The 17,929-nt window shown below is 45.4% G+C and overlaps 2 protein-coding genes across 3 annotated transcripts in view; both read right to left on the bottom strand.

The window, feature by feature from the left end:
* Positions 1-3,419: 3,419 nt before the first annotated feature.
* On the bottom strand, positions 3,420-4,239 carry hspb9 (heat shock protein, alpha-crystallin-related, 9). Its single transcript, XM_035398099.1, has one exon. It carries the CDS (start codon positions 4,138-4,140, stop codon positions 3,535-3,537), a length of 606 nt encoding a protein of 201 aa, XP_035253990.1. The 5' UTR covers positions 4,141-4,239; the 3' UTR covers positions 3,420-3,534.
* A 1,510-nt stretch (positions 4,240-5,749) lies between these two features.
* The window catches only part of LOC118216695 (retinoic acid receptor alpha), a 151,304-nt gene continuing 139,124 nt past the window's right edge, over positions 5,750-17,929 (bottom strand). For both annotated transcript variants that reach the window (XM_035398098.1, XM_035398097.1), the window contains 5 exons: positions 12,301-12,461; positions 11,532-11,708; positions 10,078-10,282; positions 8,936-9,094; positions 5,750-8,527 (listed from right to left, as the gene is read on the bottom strand). In XM_035398098.1, coding sequence (XP_035253989.1) covers positions 8,325-8,527; positions 8,936-9,094; positions 10,078-10,282; positions 11,532-11,708; positions 12,301-12,461 — 905 coding nt within the window. In that variant the 3' untranslated portion in view covers positions 5,750-8,324. The remainder of the gene's footprint in view (positions 8,528-8,935; positions 9,095-10,077; positions 10,283-11,531; positions 11,709-12,300; positions 12,462-17,929) is intronic.

Raw genomic sequence — 17,929 nt, 5'->3', positions numbered from 1 at the left:
CAAATGGCCCAAGAGAAACACAGTCATTGCAAAGCTACATTCAGACAGAGATATAAGACACCATAAAGCCTAAAAACTATATACAATGTTTTTTTTAAAAAACAAGAAATTGTTTAAACTGGCAAATTATTTGTTGACTTCTAAAAACAGAAATATGGATGGTCTGTTGCATGTCTTTATCTTGTCTTTCTTATCTGGGACCTGGCTATCAGTGCATATGAATTAAGACCAATAGGGCGTACAGTGACCTCAGTCAGTGGAGCAGACAGTGCATTGCACTGGATTCAGCAGGAGGTCACTTGCAGGGCATGTGTATTACCGTTCAGCAAAAGATCACCATTTTGGGGTTCCCCTGAAATCTACATGGAGGGAAAATGGCATGTTTCATGGCTAAGTCATTTTTAAAAAGTTTTCGGTGAAGAGTATTCACTAAGCACTTTAGTGAGAAAAATCTTAAGAGATACCAGGTCAAATAGTAATGAATAAGTGATGTTTAATGTGGCTTGTCGTCATTTAAACCAATACACAACAGCTGATTTCAGCTAAATGTAATACTGCCTTGCAACTTAGTGTCTAATCTGTTTCTTGTTCTGTTACACTGGCCCTGTCCTGTAAAATCCAATAAGAACATTCAAAGATTGCAGGATTTTGATTGTTTTTTTTCCTGTGCCACTACAAAGAAACCCAAATGACTTTTAAATAGCAGCAACACAAATCAGGATAAGTGTATCTGTACATACATCTCGGGAAAATTTTTAAATGACAGCAGATAAATTGAGGAGATATTCACAATGACAGACACTGTCCTTTGGAAGGAGCAGATAAAAAATAAAACTTGCAAGGATGTGGCACCACCCTGTGGTTATAACCTAGAACTGCAAGCGGAGCAGAAAACGATAAGGCCCTCTCAGGCGACACTCTCTCAGACCCTCGGAGACCGTCGACGGACTGAGTTCACAGGACCGCCTCGCGACCCCGATGGCGTCGTCCCCGGACCCGCGGCGCCCGTCGCGTCGTTCCCGATGCTCGGTCTGTGGCGTGGCGCGCGCCCGGCGGTTGGCGCATTGCTAATCCCCCCCGTATGTATCACCCTGCCCACCGTGTGACAGAGACGCAGCCCGCCGCGCCAGTGACGCGTCCTCCCCAACCGACACGTGCGTCAGCGCTCCGAAAGGCATCGGCTTGACGACTCCGACGACAGCAGCCCCACTGACGAATCTGCCATTTAGGGCTACTGGCAGCGCTGCTTGTTGACTGCGACACTTCGTTTTGGGCTGGGGGGTGAGGAACACACCATTGTGGGTGAAGTAAACCTGGCTGTCGTTAGACAGGCACTCAGAGAAACCGGCAGCTAAACAGGCCTTAGAGCCCTTCGTTGGTGCTGCAGCCTTTAATTGGGCCTTCCCTTGATCGGTTTCTTCTGACGGTGTGCTGTCTTCAACACACAAGCATGTAAGTTTCAAGCTCTACATACATTTCAGTTTTGAGGTTTTGATTTCACCTGCTTAGCATTCCGTTATATTTTGGGGCAGGACCTTCACTCACATCATTAAATGGAAGGAATATAACCTTTGTTTAGGCCAGACAGCCCAAGTCCCCCAAAACACCCAAGAGTCCAAAATTTTAGCGTCGGCTTCTGCACTTCTACCACAGAACGTGTGCCTTATCTTGTGAAAGACTGACTCTTTTGTACAGCTAGGTGTAATGGAAAAGCTCTATGATGCTGACATCCCCCAAAATACTAAAAATACTGTGGTAGTGTTACCATATGATATAACACAACATGATGACGAGAACAGGCCATCCAGCCCAACAATACTCTCCATTTTACAACACTAAAGTGTACCTGGTGTCAGTTTACCTACAAACTAGATAATATCTAGCACGGTATCAAGCCTGGTCTTGAAAACCCCCTGAGTTTCTGTCTCGACTACATGACCTGGCAGGCTATTCCACACAGTGACTACTCTCTGTATAATCAGTGAAACCGATCTGAGCCATTCCTTGTGGCTTGCTCTGAAGAGCAAAACCATTTGATTGGTTCAAACAGATAAGAGACCTGGCAGCTTATTGTAGCCCCACTAATTATGAGGTACGGGTACATGAAAACTCAATCTCCCATCACCCTTACATCTTCTTCTGTGGTTAGAGCAGAGGGCAGTATGTCAGTAAGTACTTCTGTATGTATAATCTATAAACTTTCCTAAATCTGAAAAACATGAATCAGACAAGAATATAGAGAGAAATAGCTGGACTGGCTGACTCTATATCAATTAGTCATTTTCTTTATATTAAGTGATTTAGTAAGGAGGTTTAAAGCACTTCAAGTATTAATTGGGTTTCTTACTTTTGTTGGGAGGAGTAGCTAGCTGTCTGGCTAAAAGTTCATAAATACACACAGGTGAGAAGACTGCAAATGCAATGGCAGGCAATGAGGATATTTAACCATCCAAATTCAACACAGAATATTTACACCTTTACCAGCAGCCAGCTAGAATGTTTCACTGGTTAGATTCAGTGATATTTAGATTAAAGGGGAACGTCACTGAACATCCAAAGAAAAAAAATGCTATGTTTCTTACCTTACTGTACATTAGATATACATACTGAAAAGTAAGGAATCTATTGTACAGTGGAAGAATCCCCAATTCCTTTAAACATGACACTCTCCCCCATCCCTTTTTAAATGTTTAACTGACATATGAACACAGGATATATGAAGTCCCCATCACAAATTATTGTATTGTGGCCTGCAGCCATGGCTGTCAATCATTTCTGCTATTGACATTTGCACTGAAAGATAGTATTTATGTAGAAAGAGATATTAGATACTATCTAGAGCAATCAGAGCACTAGGTACAATTTAGTTAGGAAAATGGCAAGCATTGTTGGACTGAATGGCCTTGTCTCATCATTATGTTATGTTATGTTATGTTAAAGGAAAAGTACAGGGACAAAGCATCCCACAATGCATTTCAAAAGCACTCTCTGTGATGGCTGCCTTTGGCTCTGCTATGTTTATTGAAAAATGAGTGGCTTTTCTCTTTTCATATCAATCGCCATGGTTCAGTAGTTAATCTCTGTGTTTAGCCTGGTCTCATGCCCTTCACATCACTACGGTCAGACCTCAAAATGTCAACACAAACAGGAGACCACGCTGCTTTCTCTAGGTTCAAAGACTTTCTCACTGACAACATCCATAAAACTCCACTTTTGAGGAAAACTAGCCTGTAAAGGTCAGCTTTGTCACAAAATGGTCATTTTTTAAGTTTAATGGTCAGGTAGACTATCAACCGGATCTTCTAGCCCTTCATGCCGACAGATCTGACCACAGCACCAGGAAGGGATAAGGCCAGGTTGCTATGTTCTAACCATCTTCTCCATTTTGGAAGAAAATAAAAACAAGAGAAAGCCGCACATGCAAATGAAATTCAGTTTAATAAATAAACATAAAAATTTTGCAACAAACGAACCCACAGAGTCAATAACAAAACAGCGCTCTATATTACAAAAATAAAAGAGATCAGTCCTTCCTCAGTTGTTTTTCTCCGGGACGTCCTGGCCGTCCTCCTTGTTGGTGTTATTGATGGGGAAGTTGAGGGAGGTCCGGAATCGGATGGGGACGGTGCGCTCCTCTGAGGCCCCCCTCTGTACCGCCGGCGCCTCGATCTTGAGCAGCCCGTCCGCGGTCAGGGAGCAGGTGATGGCGGACGGGTCCACGTTGTCGGGCAGGCCGATCTTCTGGACGAAGCCCTTGCGGTTGGCGGGCGCCTCCTCGCTCTTGCTGGCGGCCACGACGGCCAGCTGCCGCCCTGCCAGCTTCACCGTGATGTCCTCCGGGGAGAACTCCCGGACGTCCAGGGACAGCTCCAGGTTCCCCTCCGAGCTGGGCCTCCGGGCCTCGCCGACGTCGCCGCGGCGCCCGGCCAGCCGGGAGGAGGCGAAGGCGCCGCCCTTCAGGAAGTCGTAAGGGAAGACGCCGCTGATCTCCTTCAGGAAGCTGTCCGCCAGGGCGCTCCTCCTCTGGATGAAGTCCTCGCGCATGTCGCTGAGGGGCCCGTGGTAGAGGGGCCACAGAATTCTGGAGCGCTCAAAGAAGGGGTCTCCAGCGAACAGGCTCTCGACTAGTGAAGACTGCATCGTGGCTCTCTGGGTCTCTGGCCTCTTCTTTCTGGGCGAGGAGCTTGTGTGGTTTGAGAGCGGATCGTCGTAGGCGTTTATATATACTCTCGAGGAGCTGCAACTCACCCCTGGGGCACTATTTACGTAAGATGAAGTCAACGAGAAGGTGTGGGATCCTTCCTTGGGGCGGGTCCTGAACCAAAAGGAGTGGACAGTCGTCGTGGTCTCCCATTCGCGTGTACGGGCACACACGGGCGGCTATTTCCACCTCTGCGGTCATAGGATCCCGTTTAAGTTGCCGGAGGGGTCGGGTAACTTGTCTCAGTCATGCAGCAAGGTGACTCCACCGCACTATTTTTATCCGCCATCTGCCATATTTATTTACGTCCCTTACGTCTGTCTGCGGAGGGATGTCCGCTCCAGGGAGCGAATCTGCGGGACGTCCACTGGGTGAGCGAAGCCACAAAGCATTTGTTTTTTGTGATGTCATTTCCCCGGCATGATGACGAGCTCTCCGACCTCGGCCTCTTCCCCCCCTGCATAGGTCCCGGCATACTTTCATCGTGCAGGCATTCGCGCAAGGGGAGACACGGTGACGAATGCTACTAACGCTAAATAACTGAGCTGACAACACAAACTGCACCGCAAGCACTTAACCCGTATGACAGCTTTCCAGTGTTAGATATGACCACACAAATGCTAGATGGTCTGTTTCCTCATTCGAAATCAAACTCAAAAAGCAAGAAAACGAAAACAATAAGCTCACTTATTGACATGCACTTTTTGTTTAATTATGGGTTGATGTAAACTGTATACTCTAGTTGTCCTCTGTTAATTTGTACTTGTTGGTTTACCTTTTATTGACTTCAACTGTACACTGTAAAAAGTTCAGCTTACTCAAACATTGGTTAAACCTCAATTAACTTAAAATTCCTTTGATTCATATTACTTAAATTTCTTAATACACCTCCAGTTTTAGTTGCATTAACTTAAGCATGAACTGTTTATTTGAATTACTTAACTTATGGCAATTTTCTTAAATTAACTTATGCTAAGAAGCTTTAATTTATAGTTTTAGTTTATATATTCAAAAGTTCTGAGGTAAATTCACTCAAAAATCAAGATTTCAAAAATTTAAGCAAGCTCGACACAAAGAAGAATAAGTACTACTCTTTTAATTTTGTAACTGGAACAGTCAATACTTAAATTATTTGAGTAAATGGATATTTGAATAAACAGAACTTGACAGATTTATGCTGTCCCGATAATTGCAATTATATTGTACCCAAATCATTTAGTGAGGATGGCAGTTATGATTTAGGCCAACAGCTTTTCTTTTGTAATATTTTTTAAAGTTTAATTTTATCCGTATGGCTTATTAGGCTTGTTTCATTGAATTGAGGGTGAATCTCAGATTTCAAAATGCTTTGCTCTTGTCATAACAAAGTTCAAACTGACATAATAAAATATTTGTTCTACAAATACATGTAGTTAATAAAAAACAAAACAAATCTAGGCCTACTCAAATACTTAAGCAGATTATGTGCACTTAGGCCTAATGATGCAGGTCAAGAGGAAAATAATTGTGATACACTAGGCCTAAAAAAGACCACACACAGATCTGTAATCTTTTTTGTATCTTCTTTTATTTTAGCTGCTATCTGATATATATACAGTAGCTGAAACTAAATTAGAGACGATACACGAAGGATTACGAATTTGTGAGCAGCCTTTAAAAAAAAAAAAAAAATCCAGAGATAGGCTATACATTCAGTGTTTTGCAGTTTCTTATGGGCAATTATTGCGTTTCCAAATGCCCCACGGGAGGAATCAAATTATTTTATTTCTTCTTAATGTACAATTATAACTAAAACAGCTGACTTCTTAAGAAGACCTACCTGCTGAAAATGTCGTATTTTGGAGCAGCTCGTATGTATTGGCGGCATTGTTTGCACCCAAAGGACTTCATTGCTCACGCTCATGCTTACATTCGTCACAGGTCCAAACACGGCGTGCTATGAGCGTGTGGCCATCCCTAGCAGTTAGTTCTGTGATCGCCACCCTGTGTTAGGACATGAAATGACACATGGACGGCACTGGGTTAGAATAATTCTTCCGTTTGAAGGAAAATGTCGCAGAATTATTTTCCTTGTTTGGCTGAAATTTATTTATTTGACTTATTCCACGAACACACGTGGTTATCGGCCAAGCCAGTTATTTTTGTGACCCTCAGATGCGAGGTATATAAATTTTGTTCGAATTGCAACAGTTTCCGTTTCCAAGTCGAACAGAATAAAACGATAGGTAAAAGCGTTAAATTTAAGAAGGACGGAAATTCAGTGATATTGAATAATTTACTAATATTTAATGCTAAACGTGAACGAAGAAGAAGAGGAAGCTCCTTTGAAAGATGAAATAAACAGAATTGTTTATTGACGTTCTTCGCCCCGTGACCTGACAGCTTCTTTCTCCCCTTTAACTGGGTGTGTGGCTGCCATCGTTACCGTACGAATCTGTCTCCACAACAGAGTGCATGGCTGCTTCCAGTGCCTTCGCAATTCGTCCTTGTGTACAGAAAGCAGAGGCCAGGATACATACACACATGCATACACATAATTGTGGTGTCAGACGAGAACCCTGTACTCTCATTTTTTTGGAAAAATATAGACATTTTTTGTGTCTTGTGCGACACCGACGATATGAATGTACGTTTATGGGTGTATGTACTGCGGCTTGGAGTGGAGGATTAACAACCTAGCTCATATTCACATAACGGCATATATGACGCGCGGTCAGCGATACAAGCCCGTAGATTCCTGAGGCAGTTTTGTGTGTGTATGTGCAGAATCGACCTGTGAAAGAAATTGGGTAGGGAAGGGGGCAGATAAAAATACATATACCTTCATCTATTGTCTCTAAACTGAGGCCTCTCTGCATTCTGCCCTCAATCATCAAAACCTGACTCCGCCCCTCCCCAAAGCATCGCCTCTCTGATCACGTGACATCACTTCCTGAAAGCACGGGTACCCGTCCTCGTAACAGCACCGTTGATCACTTCGTTCTCATTCTCCTTTATTTCAGGGAAAGGTGCTGCTCGTCAGCGCTCAGCATCTCCCCTACATTAGTTTTTACACATCTGTCCCTTATCTAAGATTCCTAAACAGTCCATCAATGCCAGTCCTTCAATAAAATGTGCTTAAAATGACTTTTCTTAAACAACAAAAAAAAAGAAAAGGCTGTTTTTTAAAAATCAAGTGAGGGCTAAACTCTTCATACTTTAAAGAATGAATACAGCTTATGTACATTATTTTAGAGGCTACTTAAATCAACCTTTACAAAGACAATCTTCATTGTTTTTCAAGGACCTGTGACCTAAACACATGGAACCAGTATAATAGCATATGAAATTTTTCATTCTTTTTTTCATTAAAATGAAAAACAAACATTCAAAACAAACAGAACAGTTTGTGTCACCATTTTTATCCCAACCCTGTGCGCGTGTGTAAAAGAAATCCAGATCTGAATTTTTTTGTACTCTTTTGCTTTTAAAAAAAAAAATACAGCTTGCAATCACGCTGTCGAGAATTTGTCAATATCATGAGCACGAACATATCAGAACAGTGAAGCAAACACAATTCATCTCATCTCGGAAACAGTGGGAAAACTTTTCAAAAAAACACTTTTCACTAGTCATTCCATCACAATTCAATCTCAATCATTCCTCAATCTTTTATATATATATAATATATTTATATTTATATTTGTATATCTTTTGTAAGAAAACATCTGTCCGAAAGCTGACAAAAGAAAAAGGGGAAAACCCTTTCTTGGCGATCTCTGCTCAGTCAGGACCACGAAATCCTCAGGGGACAAACAATGTCCCGCGTCCATCCGTCCGTCCGTCCGTCCGTCTGTCTGTCCTCTGCCGACAGTTCCAGCTGCACCACACAGACCCCACACCTCAGACTGGGAGTGAATCCAGTTTGCTCTAGTTTTTTTTTGGGTGGAATGGGGTGTGGGTGGGGAGGTGTGTAGCACATGAGTCAGCAGTGACACCGTACAGTTCTTCCGGGCGAAAAGGTGACTTCCTGTTCTGCTCACTCTGTTTTTCAGGTGGCGGGGGAGGGGGCGGGGGGTGGTAGGGTTAGGGCTGGGGGGTGCTGAAGCAGAGGCCAGTGTTCCAGGCCCGAGGTAGTCCCAGTCTATGGGGAGTGCGTATCCGGACTGCTTTGGGGGGAGCTGGGGGACAGGCTGGGGCTGCAGCTCCCCGGGGGGGCCCCGTTGGCCCGACTGCTCCCCCCTGCCCCCTGGCTCTCTATCCCCTCAGAGTTCTCCAGCATCTCTTGGATGAGGGGGGGCATGGATCCCGGGATCTCCATCTTCAGGGTGATGACGCGCTCCGCCCCTGGGAAAAGGTGAGGAAGAGGAGGGTTTAGAGGGGCAGGTCGCCGCTTACAGAGCGATAGGCATGCTGGGATGCCACACGGTGTTTTGCTGTGGAGGTGTGAAGGCTACAGAATGTACCAAGGAAGGGTACATGCAAGGAAGCGTGTTTTAAGAAACCAAGGGCTTTCAGTTTCAATTGCTGTAAAGATTTGAGTTTAGATTTACCTTTACCTTATCTTTATGTGTAAATAGTGTGCTCACAGATATGTGTGATGCGCATGTGTGTGTGTAGGGTGGGGGCTGTGAAGTTGGCATGAGGTCTTCAGAATGGGGGCGTGTCTCTGAGAATGGGGGTGTGTTTCTGAGACGGTGTGCGCATCGCTGTGTGAATTTGGGGCGTGTCCGTGAGAGCGGGGGCGTGGCTCACCCTTGGCGCTGATGCTCCTGAGGTCGGTGATCTTCATCAGCATCTTGGGGAACATGTGAGGTTTGTGCGGCCGCCGCTTCCTGACGTAGATCTTTAGCGCCTCCAACAGCGGCTCCTGCAGCACGTCAACCTTCTCCGACTGCTCCAGGTCCTGCCGATCTGGACATCAAATCAAATTACATCAAAAACAATCGTACACACACACACAAACACACACACATACACACACCTTTAGAGACTGCTCCAGGTCCTGCCTATCTGGACATCAAATCAAATAAAATTAAATCACGCACACACACACATACACACACACACAACCTTTAGAGACTGCTCCAGGTCCTGCCAATCTGGAGATCAAATCAAATCAAATTAAAGCACACATACACACACACATACACAGGCATGAAAGATGCACACACACACACACACACACACACACACACCCTGGCTGTACACACAGTTCCTCAGTCTTTTTATTAATAACGGTCTGAGCGGGACTGAGATGGCAGTTGACCGCATAATTCGCATCACAATTCAATAAACTGATTCATGAGACACCACCACAGCAATCTATCCTTTTTAAACATGAGACTCACCGTGCAAAGGGCAAAGGTCAAGGAACATCCTTTGGCATGTATGAGATGAGCAAGACTGCCAAGGACATATGACGAGGATTATCATGAATTAAATCACCGCAATTCCAGAGCAAAGCACTGAGCTGTTACTGCTGTAACTCGATTGGCTCGGTGGAAGTATTGCTGTAACTCGATTGGCTCTGGAGAATACTGTAACTCTGGCTCAGGATAATACTCTAACACTGTAAATCTGTAACCCTGAGTTAATACTGTAACTTGCTTGGCTCAAGGGAAGTACCGTTGTAACTCCATTGGCTGGGAGACAAGTACTGCTGTAACTTGACTGGCTGGGGGTAAGTACTACTGTACCTTGATTGGCTGGGGGATGAGTACTCCTGTAACTCAACTGGCTGGGGAATAAGTTTTGCTGTAACCCAACTGGCTGGGGGATAAGTACTGCTGTAACTTGATTGGCTGGGGGATAAGTACTGCTGTAACTCGATTGGCTGGGGTATAAGCACTACTGTAACTTGACCGGCTGCAGGGAAGTGGGGAAGGGTGCGGTACCTCCACACAGCAGGCAGATGGCGCTGAGCAGTCCGGTCTCCGCGTCGTCCATCTCCAGGGGCAGCAGCTGGTTGGCGAAGGCGAAGACCAGGTCGGTGAGCGGCCCGAAGCCGGCGTTGTGCATCTGCGTGCGGTTCAGCGTCAGGCCGTCCGAGAAGGTCATGGTGTCCTGGTCCGGCGTGTAGCGCGTGCAGATCCGCAGGATCTGAGACAGAAAGTCACACAGTCAGGTTCACTCCCTGAGGCCTTCGTCTGCGTGCCGTTCCAGCTGACCCGCGCTACGCTGTAGCGCTTCACCCGCGCAGGGCTTTCTGTCCTGAGACTACAGCATGACCCAGCCACAGTTCAGCTAAGGGCACATTCACCACTCTACAGTTAGAAGAGACGTAACTGAGTTAGCACAACTAATGGACGGAAAACAGACAGCAAAATAAATGTGAATTTATTCAGAAGTCATTGTATAAAAATGCTGTCCTGGTATGTTGAAAAATGTAGTTTATAATTAATGCCATGGCTAAATGGTCAACATTTACAGTTATGTACATCCAGGACGGAGTGTAGCACAGTGGGTAAGGAACTGGGCTTGTAACCAAAAGGTCGCAGGTTCGATTCCCGGGTAAGGACACTGCCGTTGTACCCTTGAGCAAGGTACTTAACCTGCATTGCTTCAGTATATATCCAGCTGTATAAATGGATACAATGTAAAATGCTATGTAAAAAAGTTGTGTAAGTCGCTCTGGATAAGAGCGTCTGCTAAATGCCTGTAATGTAATGTAATGTAATTTCAAATTTACCCACAAAATTAGATACTAGCAGAGTGCAATGCATTCTGGGACATTTGTGTATTTCTCCCCTGCTGTTATAATTTATGCGTCGCTACACATCTCTACTCTCAGTCATGAATGACTGTGGACCAGCCTCAGCTAAGAGGCAGCCTATCAGACAAGCACACCTGTCCTTAGGTATGGAAAAGCTGAAAAAGCCATTCTGTACATCTAATCTCACAAACAGCCTATAGACTACTACAGAGTGATTCTTATTCACTGCAGTTGAAGCAAAATTTGATTAGGCTCTTTTGATGTATGTTAACTGTCTTTCTTAAATGTACCTATAGATGGTGCTGTTGATATAAAAATGGGACCTATTTTTGATTTTTAAAGCTATTTACTTCTTTTATTGCATTTTTTGTCATATTATCTAAACCTAACCAAAAGTGGGAAAGGACACAAAGAAAATATGAGGACACAGTTCATAATGGCAAAATAACAATATATTATATTATTATTAAATATATATATATATACAAAATAACAAACAGTGGATGTTGTGAATGGCCATTTGTACGATGGCTGACAGACATGGACGGTCATTAATGAACAACGCAGTTCAATGCGGCCTTGTTTCTGCTCAGAGCCAGTGGTAGGAGACGCGTGGCCCGGCACCAGCAGCCTCACCAGGATATCCAGACAGGCGGACTTCAGCAGGGTGATCTGGTCGGCGATGGTGAGCGTGGTGAAGCCGGGCAGCTGCTTGGCGAACTCCACCGTTTTGATGATGCACTTGGTGGACAGCTCACTGAATTTGTCCCAGAGGTCGACGTCCAGAGCCACGCGATGCTGTGCACTGTTGTTCTGGGAGGGGGGGAGGGGGTTTAAACTCAGGACCACCTTCTCTCTCTCAGTCACACCAACAGCTGAGACAGACCCCATCACCCATATGCCCTATTCCCAGGTTACCAACATTTGGTAATCCCCTAAAAAGTGTGTTTCATTTTTCTGTTAAACCTTTTGGCTTCGACTGATTGAAGTGTTCAATGGGACTGAACAGAAACTGACTGAACATGAAAATAAAATATGTTTCCAAAGCTTGCATGAACATATACATTTACAAATCAGTCTTCGCGTAAGTCCACACAAATATTTCAAAAAGTACATAAGACAACCTTTAAGCTCAGCCATGTTCTGACATTCACAGGAACGTTTTTGCCCCCAATCCCAGAAGAAAACCACATAATTCAACTTCTCATACTCTCATTAAACCTTGCTTCTTTCCACTTATTTAATTCTCAATTAATTGACTCTCACTGAATTCAGACTCCTGTCGACAGCTCTTAGAGTGTCTGTGTGCTGAAAGATCGCAAGCACTGAGCACCAGGGGAGAACTCTAATTTTACAGTATGCAGACTGAAATGCGCAGCGCCACCAGATGGCATGGAGGACTCACTGTAGTGTATTTGCCCAGCTGGCAGAGGGAGGGGAAGGTCTCCTGGTGGGCCTTTCGCACGCGCTCGATCATCTCCTCTGTGGCCGGACTCAGAACGTAGCTCTCCGTGCACTCCTGCTTCTTCTCCTCTTTCTTCTTCTTATTGCGGTCGTTCCTCACGGCTGAACAGGTGGGAAGGAGGGAGAGAGAGAAATGGAACACAAGGGGGAGAGAGAAAAATGGAAGGGTAGGAGGCAGAGAAAGAAATGGAAAGGAGAGAGAGAAATGGATGTTACAGGTTTTGCTGGTTTGGACCACTCTCAGTGTCCTCACAAATCAGGCTGGGCAGAGTGAGGTGGGTTTACTGTGATGCTGTGAAATGACTTCACATGATTCCCATAAATAAACAAAATAAAACACATTTAACATCTGGTACCTGTTCCTGTTTTTTTGTTTCCATCCTGCCACTGTGGGAGATGTGATATTGCAGTGAATTATGAGGTAAGGTAATGAAGTATGAGGTAATGCAGTGAATTATGAGGTAAGGTAATGAAGTATGAGGTAATGCAGTGAATTATGAGGTAAGCTAATGAAGTATGAGGTAATGCAGTGAATTATGAGGTAAGCTAATGAAGTATGAGGTAATGCAGTGAATTATGAGGTAAGGTAATGAAGTATGAGGTAATGCAGTGAATTATGAGGTAAGCTAATGAAGTATGAGGTAATGCAGTGAATTATGAGGTAAGCTAATGAAGTATGAGGTAATGCAGTGAATTATGAGGTAAGGTAATGAAGTATGAGGTAATGCAGTGAATTATGAGGTAAGCTAATGAAGTATGAGGTAATGCAGTGAATTATGAGGTAAGCTAATGAAGTATGAGGTAATGCAGTGAATTATGAGGTAAGGTAATGAAGTATGAGGTAATGCAGTGAATTATGAGATAAGGTAATGAAGTATGAGGTAATGCAGTGAATTATGAGGTAAGGTAATGAAGTATGAGGTAATGCAGTGAATTATGAGGTAAGCTAATGAAGTATGAGGTAATGCAGTGAATTATGTCTCTCTGACCCTTTTACGACGCACATCTCTCCAGAAGCAGCGCCATCGCGTGGCTGAACACAAGTGGTACGCTCTCTCATACAGTTGGAAAGCATCATTCATTAAAGTATTTATGAAGCCAAATACCAGCCTAACTTTAAATACTTGATTTCCTCAGGTTTAAACACTCCAAACAAATGATATCACTGCCAAAATTACACAAACACTACCAACGCCTTTCTATTTCTGGCACCTGAGCCAGACTGAACAAGGATTTGATTACGGTTGGCAACATAAAATAGCTTGGAGCAGTAATCTAAAAACAGACAAAGCAAAGTCTTGTCAGCAGTGCGCTCAAAATACAGACAAGCATTAAATAATTTCCTCCCCGTCAGTGTTAATGTTTAATGTGGTTTACGTGAGCGTTCATGCTGTAATCTGCAGAAGCAGCTGGAATGTTTCGACCCACTGAAATCCAATGTAATTGCAATCCACCATTTTGAATGGCCAGTGAGTTAAAATGAATGACTGTCCTCCACCACTGACCAGTACAAACAAAGTGGAACAAGACGAATGAACTGAAGCAAGGTTGCTAAGGCATTAGTCGATTTACATAGGCAGTAAAAAGGTTTTTTTACTCAGTAGAAAGATTTTACTCAATTCAATAAGATCTGTAGTTGAAAGCAAGCCACTGGCACAGGCAGCTTATGAACAATGGGATATATAGACAGAAAGCTGACCAATCAGTATTGAGGAAATCTGAGGGAAGGGAGGGACCAGGCTGTTTCTGTGTGTGTGTGAATACATTTGTGTACGGGTATGTGTGTACATATGTGGGTGCGTTTGTTTGTGCGCATGTGTATGTATGTGTGTGTGTGTGTGCATGCATGTTTGTGCGTGTGTGTGTGCCTGTGTGTCTGTGTGCATGGGCTAGGGTGTGTGTATGAGGGTGCTCTGTACAGCTATAGTAGATTAAGACTGCAGGGGCCTGGGGAGGCTTACTGGCAGAAAGAGGGAGGGAGGGAGGGAGGGAGGGAGAGAAGCTGGGGGCTTTGCAGCTCAAAAGCTAAGAAAACGAGGAACAGCTTTGATCTGACAGCTGAAAAAAACCGAAAGGGGAGAAAATCTGTGCTGCTGAGCTGGCAGAAAAAAAAAATCACAAATGCAATTCTCTGTAATAATACCGCCTCGATACTGAATTACCACCACACTGAGATCCCCATTAGGGAGCGCGCACACACACATGACGCACACACGCACACAGTGCGCGCACACACACACACACACACACACACACGCACACTAGCACAGGAGGCAGGCAGGTGATAAATAGTGGTGTGCGATGAAGTCATTAATAACCCTGACAAATCACCACTACTTTCATTAGACCCCGGACTAATCTAATAACATAATATGACAAATACCCCAGAGGTAATGGTTTAAAAAGCTGAGCTGAAGCTGGACTTCAGCCCCCCCCCCCCCCCCCCCCCCCGTCTTACCACCTCAGCTCTCTCACACCATTTTCTCTTCCACTACACGTCTCTTTCTTCAGCTCTTTCTCTTAACTGTCTCTCTCTTCAGTTAGGCGACCGGAGGTGGTAATGGGGATAAGGCTTCAGACAGAAAGGTGGGCCCAGGGCCAGAGCGGCATTCTGGGAAACTGCAGAGTTCATCAATCAGCTGTCTGCTCTGTGCAGAAAAGGCCAGGTAATACTGACCATCAGCTACTGACACACCGCGTAAACACACACGCCTGCACGTACGCCCACTCACCCCCCCACACACACACATGTACACACACACACACACACGCCTGCACATACACCCACTCACCCCCCCCACACACACACACGCCTGCACATACGCCCACTCACCCCCCCACACACACACACGTACACACACACACACCCATTCATACACACACGCACAAACGTACACACACACACACATACACACACACCCATTCACTCACACACACAGACGTACACACACACACCTATTCACACACACACACACACACACACACACACACAGCAGTACTGGGGAAGCCTTCCCTCTCTCTCTGTCTGTCGCACCCCCTCTCTTCCTCACCTTCATTAGAGGCCCCAGGAGATGGGAAATTAATTCCTAAATAAAACCGGCTCTTTGCGTCCTCCACACAGACGTTTCCCCGGCTGACAAATTGGCAGCGCAGGCATAAGCCGCGCAACACAATTTAATGAAGTCATTAAAGAACTATTAGCCCAGGCTCCCAATCAGTCATGGCAGATTGCAGCGCGTAATAACTGCGTGTGTGCGTGTGTGCATGTATGTGTATGCCTGTGTGTGTGTGTGTGTGTGTGTGCATGTATGTGTATGCCTGTGTGTGTGTGTGTGTGTGCATGTATGCGTATGCCTGTGTGTGTGTGTGTGCATGTATGTGTATGCCTGTGTGTGTGTGTGTGTGCATGCATGCGTATGCCTGTGTGTGTGTGTGTGTGTGTGTGCATGTATGCGTCTGCCTGTGTGTGTGTGTGTGTGTGTGTATGCGTATGCCTACTTTTGCGTGTGCATGTATATGCCTGCGTGTATGTATGTATGTGTGTACTGTATGTGCCTGTGTCTGTGTGCATGTATGTGTCTGCCTGTGTGTGTGTGTGTGTGTGTGTGTGTACGCCCGAGTGTGTGTGCTTATGCCTATATGTGTTTGTGTGTGTGTGTGCACGTATGCCTGTGGTCCTGGTGCTGTGCTGTTGGTTCTGTGCTGTACTGTTCTGTTGGTTCTATGCTGTACTGTTCTGTTGGTTCTGTGCTGTACTGTTCTGTTGGTTCTACGCTGTACTGTGCTGTTGGTTCTGTGCTGTACTGTTCTGTTGGTTCTACGCTGTACTGTTCTGTTGGTTCTGCGCTGTACTGCTCTGTTGGTTCTGTGCTGTACTGTGCTGTTGGTTCTGTGCTGTACTGTTCTGTTGGTTCTGTGCTGTACTGTTCTGTTGGTTCTGTGCTGTACTGTGCTGTTGGTTCTACGCTGTACTGTGCTGTTGGTTCTGTGCTGTACTGTGCTGTTGGTTCTGTGCTGTACTGTGCTGTTGGTTCTACGCTGTACTGTGCTGTTGGTTCTGTGCTGTACTGTGCTGTTGGTTCTGTGCTGTACTGTGCTGTTGGTTCTACGCTGTACTGTGCTGTTGGTTCTGTGCTGTACTGTGCTGTTGGTTCTGTGCTGTACTGTTCTGTTGGTTCTACGCTGTACTGCGTTGCTGGAGTGATGCTAAAAACACGTGCTCCCTGCCACGATTTCTCCCTTTTGTCAGGGCATCACCTAGCAACCTCTAGAAGCACCAAGATGGCCGCTCCTTTCCAAGGTGTCTCATCGGGCAGAAATGCACTACATGCACGCTTGGATTCCCCGAGCCGCACTTCACAGGTGACAAGGCTCCCAGCTCGTGGCGGATTACCGCTGGCGCTAATTCTCCAGTGAGAATTAAGCGGCGGCTTCTGCAGGGGTCAAAACAAGGGTGACCCTGACTATTAAGACCGATTTGCCCACACATCCTATTTCTGTCCATGTCTTCATCCATCATAAACACCCCGGATGATTCTATCGGATCAATCGCAGGTGGTCATGAGCATCTGCCTGGTGGTCAAGCAATGATTCACGGGCCTAATCTCCCCTGTGGGATTATAACACTCCAGGAACAAAGCAACTCCCCTGTCCAGCACCGCAGTACACCTCTCTGTCCACCAGGGGGAACCAGCACTTTGACTGCTTTGCTTACGTTCAGTGGAAAGCACGAGTTTGCCTAAAGCAGTGGTGTCCAGCCTTATCCGAAAAGGGCCAGTGTGGGTGCAGTTTTTTTTATTGTAGTCCAGTAATAAGACACCTGATTCTACTTATCGAGGTCTTGATTGAAGACCATGATTAGTTAATTACCACACAAGACTGGACAGCCCTGGCCTAAAGCCGTAGACCCCACAGTCCCGACAGATACTCAGCTCCCTCTTACTAACGCTGAAAGTTCCGTATCCCCACAAGTGAAATCAGAACTTTTATGCATGTCATGAATATTCATGAATGAGTGTGACCTGGGGAAATACCATGGCGATGTCGTACCTTCTAATTCATGAATATTCATGAACTCTAGTGATTGAGCACCAGAAGCCCCTGTTGCCGACAGGAACCTCTTGTAGTTGTAGAAAGTAGAGCGGATAGAAGGAACCCAGGAGCTGACCATCTGGTTAGCCTATAGAATCTGTGCTAAAGTTGAACTGTGATTAATGACTGTGCTCAGAGACAGGCAGCACAGACAGTACCTTACATACCGAAGAGCGCAAAACTTAAGAGCCAGGACACGGTCAGGACATTCGCCAGACAAACAGTGGTGGTGGCTGAGGTTGGTGGAGATGGGGTGGACTCCCCTCCTCCTAGACCCTCTCTGACCAATCACAGAGCCCCAGGGGTTGTCCCGCCAACTAACGCAGCCTCGACCGACAGCGCTTTCACGGTTGCTGAAATTAGCGAAATCCATTTCTCAGCCACGATCAGTTTAGCCCAGTGCGGGCCGGGCCGCAGAAACGCTGGCAGCGGAACAAGACGCCCAGCTGCTTCTCAGTCACTTTAAACCTACAGCGCTC

This window comes from Anguilla anguilla, chromosome 17 (assembly GCF_013347855.1).
Source record: "Anguilla anguilla isolate fAngAng1 chromosome 17, fAngAng1.pri, whole genome shotgun sequence".
Taxonomy (NCBI): domain Eukaryota; kingdom Metazoa; phylum Chordata; class Actinopteri; order Anguilliformes; family Anguillidae; genus Anguilla; species Anguilla anguilla.
The sequence above is the reverse complement of the archived record's forward strand: the minus strand, read 5'-3'. Positions and strand labels throughout refer to the sequence as shown.

What these genes read in the sequence shown, in the direction of transcription:
- hspb9 (XM_035398099.1), bottom strand. Translation starts at nt 4,140, where the DNA reads ATGCAGTCTTCACTAGTCGAGAGCCTGTTCGCTGGAGACCCCTTCTTT.